The 9,736-nt window shown below is 40.1% G+C and overlaps 1 protein-coding gene across 1 annotated transcript; it reads left to right on the forward strand.

The window, feature by feature from the left end:
* Positions 1-1,046: 1,046 nt before the first annotated feature.
* LOC308286674 (translocon-associated protein subunit alpha-like) lies at positions 1,047-9,056 on the forward strand. Its single transcript, XM_080727768.1, has 9 exons — positions 1,047-1,184; positions 2,735-2,862; positions 3,453-3,546; positions 4,344-4,471; positions 5,022-5,156; positions 5,736-5,812; positions 6,498-6,576; positions 7,030-7,132; positions 7,962-9,056. The coding sequence occupies exons 1-9, from the start codon at positions 1,115-1,117 to the stop codon at positions 8,021-8,023; spliced, it is 876 nt and encodes a 291-aa protein (XP_080583894.1). The 5' UTR covers positions 1,047-1,114; the 3' UTR covers positions 8,024-9,056.
* The last annotated feature ends 680 nt before the right edge of the window (positions 9,057-9,736 follow it).

A 9,736-nucleotide genomic window follows, 5' to 3' on the forward strand; every position in this document is an offset into this window, starting at 1 on the left:
TGACATGGTAAACGTGTGTGTGTGTGTGTGTGTGTGTGTGTGTGTGTGTGTGTGTGTGTGTGTGTGTGTGTGTGTGTGTGTGTGCGTGTGTGTGTGTGTGTGTGTGTGTGATTATAATAGGCTACACTATAAAGTATTTATGTATTACTATGATAACTTTAATACAATATAATAGATTATAATAATATAATCTATTATCATGTATTACAATTATATCCTGGTGGTTTAAATGAATGTCAGTGAGTGATCAGTCATTATGAAGTGTGTTGGCCCTGTTTGGCCTAGCTCAGACCTACTCTAGATTGGATACTTTTTAGTACCACGTTTAGTATCACTCCACTCTACCCAGGTCCTTGTAGCGGAAAACCTGGCACAAGTGGGTGGTGTGGAGTGGTGTGGTGTTGGGCCATGTCAATGGAAAAGGGGCTTAAGTGCCCTCCAGACCTTCAGGTCCTGTTATGTTGAGGTTTGAATCTATCATTATCATAGTTAAAATGGAGTTTGAAGTTACGGGCCGTGGTCTGGATAGGGAGTGTCCGATCAAATGAATATATCAAATATCTAAATATTGAATCAAGCAAATTAAAAACTATCCACAAAAGCCTGAGTAGACGATAAATGACCAAAAGTTTTTTTTTTTATACCTACTCCAACAGTCCAATAAAAATAACGAAAGTAAAAAAAAAATGAAGGGCTTTCACTTTTTTTTCCCCCCACACATTTTCGAGTGTTTTTCTTTTTTTTTCCTTTCTTTTTTTTGTGACCCAGGGGGCGTGGCTTTGACGTCAGTAGGACTTCCGTCCTTTCTACGGTGGTCATCTAGTGCCAAAAAACCTTGCATCGCCAGGAAAGCCTGGGTTCTATTTACTGCTCAGTGCGCTGATCAGGTGTTGTATCCGGTAATTTACACTCACACATTCATCCGCACACACATACCGTTTTCGTATCCGCTCTAGGCCGGATCTACAATTTGCTAAGAGAATGATCCCAGATTTTCCTACTGTACTATAGGCGTGTCTACAGTTTTCTCATCCCACCCCTTTCTCGCCAAAACCACCTTTTCTTTTCTGAATGCTGATGTGTTACAAACGTCAGTCTTAGAAGTCCTGCAAAAATGTTCAACTTTGGCTCAAAATTACTGCTGGTTTTCCTCCTGGCCTTTCCATGTGGATTAATATCTATTGGTAAGTCATTTCATGAATACTGTACAACTTTTTTAGATAGTAAAGGTTTTCTTTCAACCTTTATTTTGCCTGTATACCTAAACGTTATCATCAGAACTTGACGTGGCATTAAAACCTTGTCAACACTGTTAGTTTATGTACGAGTAAATAAACTTGCGTTATTGTAATGTTATCGATATTAACGCGTGGATGTTGAGTTTATAACTTTTTACGCAGACACGTTTGAAAGCTATGGTGAAGAATGTATGGATGCTGTGAACGTGTCGTGCAAAAAAATGGCCACAAAAGTTCCATATCAGTAATTTAACGAAAGTACGGATGTGATCAAATGTAATTAATTAGCGGTAATACAGATTTTCCAGATGTTTCATTGAGCCAACATCAGGATGCAACGATTATTTACACACGCTGGTTAACGGGACTGCTTGGCTGGGACACGTCACCACAGAGCCTCACGTTAGAAGCCCACACACACATCAGGCCATTCACTCTCTAACCTATTCGAACAACTTTTAAATTAGTGTTTCTCAAACTGTTACATTTCAAGGTCTCCCCTTAACTCTGACAGTGTACAAATGGGGTCCATTTGGTTCCATTTGTACACAGTCAGAGTTAAAGACTTGCATGGGTCAATTTAGACACCCCTAAAGGAACCCACAGTCCCTTCATTTAATTAAAGAATGTTGTGACATTTAAAAACCTGGGTCTGGCCTAGACTTGAAGGAGAACTAAAATTATAATGTTGATGATTCTTTCCTTGGTTCTTTGACTAAATAGCATAGCCTAATCTAACAATATGACAGAATCGAAAAGAAATTAAGCCTATATCTGCCATTTCTTTGAAAACAATGTCACAATATTGAGAGAGAAAAAAAGGGACCCCAATTTGTTTTAAAAAGCCCAAAGGCTTACTTGTGGTGTCTATCCTTTTAGTTTACCTTGTTGCAGAGAACTGTACTGTCCTGTACCTTTTACTTACTTAGCCTAGGCCTACTTACTTTACAAACTTCTAATAAAGTATTCTATCAATCAATCAATCAATCAATCAATCAATCAATCAATCAATCAATCAAACAAACAAACACTTTGCTTCAGTGTAACTGCACACTTCCAACTGAACACTTCCAAACACCTGGTCACTGTGGCAGGTTGCATATACCGGTATAACGTGTGACTTCAGCTAAAATGAATTAAAACTTGTTTTATGCTTATGGTTATTATCACTAATAAGCTTACTGTAGTTGGCTCTAATATAAGGCAAGTTGCAGGTTTCGGTTATGTATATAACATTCTACAGTATACTCATTTAAACTGCAAGTCGACCAGGACAAGTGCAATTCCATTTCTAATAAATTATATTATCATATTCTAGTTTTATCACTTCAGATGGACAGACTACGAGAACTCAGAGAATTCAAACCGTAATGTCACATTTTATGGCCTGGGAATAGTGTCCTGCAGAATTTGTGGGTTGAAGTTTCTCTCTCCATATTAATAAAACATTGTGAGAAAGGTTTCAACGGATCTGTCTGTGTTTGTTGACCCACCAGGCCAGGTTTCTGCAGATTCAGAGTCTGCAGAGGATGACATCGGTCCAGATGCTGATGCTGCCATCGATGAGGAGGAAGAGGATGATGAGGAGGAGGTCCTTGTTGATGAAGAGCCTGCACCAGGCTCGGTGAGTGACTTTACAAAGATCAGTGAGCAACAGGGGTGTCGCACCAAATTCTGGGCCCTGGGTACAAGGATTCACTTTGGGCCCCCCATGAATGTTCTTCATAGGGGGAGCAAACCCACTCCCCCTATGAAGAACATTCATGGGGGAGTCAGGGGGACCCACAGTGAATCCTTGTACCCAGGGCCCAGAATTTGGTGCGACACCCCTGATCAATACTGCAATGTAAAAACACAAAACAGCAAAAGTACTAATTATGCAGAATGCTCTCCGCGATATTGTCGAAGAGGTGGCTCTGTATGGTTTATGATAGTCATTCACTAATGTTTGATGCTGTCTGTTTCTGGTGAAAATGTAACTAATTCGGTGACTGTAACATTAACGTTTTCTCACCATCAGTTGATTCTCCATATCCATATGAGTCAAACCGCTGAGATCATTTGTTTAAGTTTGGAACACAGTTCTTTTACGACGCGATATGAAAAAATCTATGGGAATTCAGAATGGGGGGGGGGGGGGGACCAGGTAGGATGTGTAGGATCAGACTTCGTTACTCTATGCTAATGTCATGATGTGTTGGTCGCACTGCTCAGGACACGGATGCTGATGCTGACGAGGATGCCCTGGCCGTGGATCTGACCTTTCATCCTGAAGCTGACACAACCATCCACTTTGTGACCGGTGAAGGTTGGTTGCCTCCTCTTTTATAATCACTGGCCGCCCCGGCCACTGGTGGTGCCTTATAACATGGGTTCCCCAACTTTTCAGTCAGCGACCCCCCCAAAATAATCATATTTGAACTTGGGACATTTACCCCCCGGCGCGTCGAGCATTGCATCAACGCTGGGAAAGCTCCTTACAGCTGAACTTATTTTAGTGACAGTATCTGTATGGTTAGAATATAATAAAATGTTATACAACTAGTGGTTTGAGGTTGTGTCTCCACTCTTACATTGATATATTTAGACCCTGGTGTCGGGTAGGACACCTACTGGTTCACCAGTAGGTGTGCCTGAAGTTCATTTAACTGCTCTTTTGCTCATACGTTCATGCTCATATGATGAGCCTTTCTGACTGTGTCCAGTACTGAGCTGATACTATAAACCAGTGCTTCCCAAACCTTTTAGCTCGATACCCAAAAGAGAAATTAGAAGTTTGCCCGGGCTGGGACCCAAACTAGTGAAAACAGCAACAACATCTACAAGCACACAACGTGTCGCTTTGCACTGCATTGTGAGCTTGTAGATCTGCTATTTTCACTACTTCTTAAACATTTGATGGATAGATTTCATAGATCTTTCTTTCATTTATTAATGAAATTACTTAGAAAAATCATTGCGTTTTATTTTTATTCATGAAAATCTTCGAAAATGTTTTGAAATAATAATAATTAGAAAACAAAATGTGGGAAACAAAAATTAAATGGGTCCCGACCCAGTGCTTGGGAACCAGTGCTATAAACAGTAATATGACCTTCATTCCAGAGTTTCCTGCCAATGAGATAGTGAAGTTCCTGGTGGGTTTCACCAACAAGGGGAGCCAGGACTTCGCTGTTCAGTCCCTGGAGGCCTCCTTCCGCTACCCACAGGACTTCCAGTTCTACATCCAGAATGTAAGTGGAGCTCTGAACACTGCTGCCAAACTATTTACGCATTCCCATGGAGTCTCATTGGAGCACATTTTGTGTTGTGTAACATTATAACTGATCATGCTGTTTTGATGACAACATGACCAAAAATAATCTATTCTGCTATGTATGCACATCATATAAACTGCAGATTGTTTTGGTTTGTTGCTATTATCATTTAGCTACCCCACATTACACACTTCATGTTTAGTTTCATTTGGATTTTATACTTACACCTGAATAAAAAAAATCACTTTCATTAAAGTACCTTGCCCAGAACAACTGCGTGTTAAAATCAAATTGCTGTTGACTTTTGATTATGAGTAATGTCTTCTGTTATCTAATCTAGAGAGATGCACAGCAATATTACAAAAAACGGTCTCATGAACATGTAGACAAACAACTCATGTTTGTACATCCGCTATTTCTGAAAACCTTTGAAAAATCCTGAAAGTGTGAGAACAACTGCTTTTAGAAGTCATTTGTAGTATCAGCCTCAGGTCTTATTAATGACTTAATGAGATGTGTTGTGCAGTTCACAGCGTTGCCTCTCAACACCCTGGTCCAGCCTCAGAAACAGGCTTCCTTCGAGTACTCCTTCATCCCAGCTCTGCAAATGGCCGGCCGTCCATTTGGCCTCGTCATCCTTCTCAACTATCTGGACAGCGAGGTAAAGACCAGTGTCCCACCATTGTAATAATAATGATAATAACATGGGACAAACTCATGGATCACCACGACTGATTTGTGATTTCAGTCAATAGGATTCCATTGAAGCCAGCATGTCTTCTATGGAAATATGCTCTCAAACAAGCTCTCAATGCGCCCACGTCTTGTAGACTGTTTTCACGTATTATTTTAAGATTATTAGCGCATTTGAAGCGCTCAAACTGTCAATATGTTCAGAAGCGTCTCGGCTATTTCATGAAAGCAAAGGTGATTTCCTGGTTGGCTGTTTGTAGAATAGATTCCAAAGATCATAAGTTTACATGTAAATTGTTTAGAAAATAGAGCTAGTGTGGGGGGCTCCTTTTACACTGTTTCAGAATCGCACATTAGGACTTGGCCATACAATGTTTTTCAGTCGTGACAATTTATTTTTGCTTTAATCCATACAAACTACCACAGAATTGAACAATGTGATTATTTATCAAGTCAAATCTACTATGTGCACACTAAACAGACTCAAACTGTGAATAATGTGTGGTTTAAGGCTTGTTTTCTAACCGGTTGAATGCTTGTTCCACAGGGCAACACATATCAGACTGCCATCTACAACCAGACTGTCAACATCATTGAATTAGAAGATGGACTGGATGGAGAAACGTAAGACTTTATTTTGCATTAAAATTCATTTGTTATAGGCTATCACACACATCATATTAAGGTAGATAACATGTTCGCTTGTTTGTTTGTTTTTTGTGAAAACCTTGTGGCGTTATCCAATCTCAAAAGTTGTATTTAAGTTTATAAATGCCGTAGGTCTCTTTCAGCTGGTCACAAGTCTTACTGTACATCATGTTTGGCTATTCAGGGAAGCAAGACATAACTCTAAAAGCCCTGATAGCGCCCCCTAGAGCAATGGTCCACAGACTGGGGGTCCAAACCAACATACAAGCGTATACATACAGCCAGGGTATCCGCACGCACATATAGGGAGCAGACATTTAATAAGAATCACATTTACTATACAGTATATAGAAGCAATCTTCTGTTGTGTTCTGTTGATAAACATGACATCTGCCACCCTTGCCTTCCTTTGTCAAGTGACTCATGTTGCAATTAATGTCCACAGAATGTTTGTGTACATCATGTTGTAAATGAATGCCTACAGAATGTTCATGTGTACATCGTGTTGTAAATTAATGCCTACAGAATGTTCATGTACATGTTGTTGTAATGTCCACAGAATGTTCATGTAAATGTTGTTGTAATGTCCACAGGATGTTCATGTAAATGTTGTTGTAATGTCCACAGGATGTTCATGTAAATGTTGTTGTAATGTCCACAGAATGTTCTTGTACATCTTCCTGACTGGACTGGTGGTTCTGGGGCTTTTCGGCATATACCAGGTTCTGGAAACGAGGACGGTATGTGTGATTAATCTTCTCTGCTTGACATAGTAAATATCTCCACTGTGCATAGCTGGGAGTGGACAGTGGGTCTTTTGGGAGTGAGGTGAAGGATATGCACCATTCAGTTGTGATTAATGTATTCTATAGCCTATTTTTGCTAAATGTTTGCCCGTTATGATGTGAACAGAATAGGGACACCAAGTCTAAATTGGGGGTGGATTCAAAATTGAGATTATTGCTGACTTTCCAGCCTCCGTCAGTGTCCTGACACTAACGAAGGCTGGATAGCCGAAACGTTCTTGTTCTTTTGACATGTACAAAATAATAAAAGAGGATACTCATCCTTGCCATTCTTGCCACTGTGTGCAACCCATTACCTTTATAAATGTTGTTGATCTATCGCACCAGAGAAGTCAGCAACAACAAAAATGTTATTTATCGTGACTTCCACGTTTCAAATGTTTTCAGAGGAAGAGAATCCCGGTGGCGGTTGAGAAGGGCACCGGTGGAGGAATGAGCGACGTGGACATCAGCTGGATCCCCCAGGAGACCCTCAACGTGATGACTCAGAGTACGTTGGTCTTCTCCCAGTTGCAACCAAAATGCAGTAGAATGAAACGAACCGCCTTCTCAGCTATTTCTCACTGCTTAAAGGAGTAGTTCACCCAAAGAAGTTATACTTATTTCTATCAATTACACCAGGGGTCTTCAACGTTTTCAGGCCGAGGACCCCTTAGTTGAGAGAGAGATAAAGCAGGGACCCCCACAACCTTTTCATAGATTCCATATACCTGTACAGTAGTTTCATTGTTTGACAGTCACAGCACAGTCATCTGTGTTATTATGGATTCATGTCAATTTGTTTTCAGATAATTAACCACTTTTTCCCGTCTGCACCAAACCTCTTTGCAGAAAATAGCCGATCTACAAGCTCACAACGCCTCGCAGCGTGAGGCGTTGTGAGCTTGTAGATCTGCTATTTTTGGCTACAGTTCTCAGAATATGGACACTGGGGTTCAAGTTGTTAATATAAAAAGGATTGGAAGATTTGGAAGATACCCTGTAGTAACACTGAGGACCCCCTAGGGGTCCCGGACCTGAATTACACCCCTCACAAAGCCTTGAACTCAAAGAGTCTCCATTGAGTCTCCTACTGACGGATGACCTGGTCATCAAATTATTGGCTCAGGAATGTGACCTAAACTACAAAATCTCCTAGAATTCAAGGCTTCATGGGGTGTGTAATTGATAGAAAATAAGTATTTTTTGGGGGGTGAACTACTCCTTTGAAGATTCAGTGTTCTCTTTAATGAGTCCCTGTCCGCTAAAGTCGTTTGAGTTACTTTTTGTGAGATGTGACTTTTCATTTTCTTCTCTATATTGGCTTCCTGTCTTCACAGGCAAGGCATCCCCGAAAACATCCCCCCGGAAAAGAACCAGACCGGCTGGAACAGATCAATAAATTAGTCTGTACAAAGCTATCATCATCATTATACTCTCTGTGAAGACTTTTAAAGTCTTACTTCTTCATCCACTACAAGTAATCGGACCCCTCATCATTACCAGCCGCACAATCAACAGGCCTGGAATCCATTCCAGCTCCGGCTTCATCTTGTCCAGTATTCACTTTTAGAGGCGATACTCTGGCCTCTTAAACAGTTGTTGGTCTGTAAAACCATTGAGTCTCAGGACATTTTTGATTGATTGATTGATTGATTGAATACTTTATTAACAGTTTGTAAACGTTGGTACAGTGGTACGATTTTTTACAATGATTGTTAAAAGGATAACATAAGGCTCAAGACAAGGGGCTTGTTTTTCATTGTGGTCCTGGGTCTCCATTGTGGTCTTGGGGATATATATGTTATGGTCAGAAGAATGTGGCCTTTTCAGACACTATTCTAGCTGGACACTCTGATAGCATTAGGACTTTTCATGCATTTTTAAGTGCTTGGGCCAAGTGTGAGCCTTCACAGAAGACTAAGAGTATTTACCGTACTTTATATCGCCTCCGTTGAACCACGTGGTGGCGAAACATGGGAAATATTAAGACCTCCAAAGAAAACATGGAACAATTGTTCAGCCATGACTCCTTTTTGCCCATAGGAGTGCAATAATGTTGAATCATATTTCTTTCTTTTTCTCCTTTTTTTTTATTTGGTTCTGTACTATGTGTGCCTTACTGTGCGACAACAAATGGACCGAAAGGAAATTCTGACTTAAAAACATGTAAAGTTCATCCTCTCGACTGACGTGGATCACCTTTCTTTTTTTGTCTTTGATTGATTGAATACTTTATTAGCAGTTTGGAAAACAAAGGTACAGGAAAGTACAGTTCCTTCAAGGTCTGCTAAGAGGATTTTAAGCCCAAGAAAAACCTATATGGCATGTTTCCATTGGGTTCCTTTGTACTCAATTCATGACATTTCGGTGTATAGACATCTTTGTGCCTCACTAGTAATTGCCTGAATTAAAATAGCCTGTGTGATTGTGAACTTGTAGATCGATCTGCTATTATTTCCCGGTGTGCGACACCATCCGGTACCTGCGTCACAGGTAACTATGCAGGCTTATGTAATCATCAGTGTCCTGCGAAAAATGCATACCCATAAAGAGTAAAAACTTTCTGAAAGTTAGAGAGAGAGGGATAGGGAGTATATTTTCTTTGCGCTGATGCTTGCAATGCTCATAAATGTTTCCAACATTCAAAGCGTTTTTCAGCATGACCTAGTTCCACTGCTCTAGTGAAGAGGATGATGTCAGCAGCTCATCTCAAACAACAAAACAAAGATGTGGAGATTTCTGCAGGATGCTAATGACCAAACTATAGTTCTTTTGTTCCCTCGTGACCATGGTGGTGCCTTTTATAAACAGTTTTTGTACACAGATTATTAAGTATGGCTAAATGCCTTATACTGTTAATAAAAAAATAAAAGGCTATACAAAGGGATACATGTCCAATTTGTTGTGCCTTAATTGAATCAAGCATCTTGACCCATTAAAACCAGGATATACTGTATTTTTGCATTGGCTATCCACAGATATACAAGCTTGTACATCTTCTAATTTTCATTTTAAATGTTGAATTACAAAAAGGTGTGTAGAATCGGCCTCATGTCTTAATGGGTTAAACCTTTGTAGACAAGATCATTATATTGCCATATACTGCCAAGTG

The sequence above is a fragment of the Nannobrachium achirus genome (assembly GCF_963921795.1).
Source record: "Nannobrachium achirus genome assembly, chromosome: 6".
NCBI classification, from domain to species: Eukaryota; Metazoa; Chordata; class Actinopteri; order Myctophiformes; family Myctophidae; genus Nannobrachium; species Nannobrachium achirus.

Coding starts and splice junctions, on each gene's coding strand:
- LOC308286674 (XM_080727768.1), top strand. CDS start 1,115: ATGTTCAACTTTGGCTCAAAATTACTGCTGGTTTTCCTCCTGGCCTTT. Junction 5,813..6,497: donor GATGGACTGGATGGAGAAAC/GTAAGACTTTAT, acceptor TAATGTCCACAG/AATGTTCTTGTACATCTTCC. Junction 7,133..7,961: donor CCTCAACGTGATGACTCAGA/GTACGTTGGTCT, acceptor CTGTCTTCACAG/GCAAGGCATCCCCGAAAACA.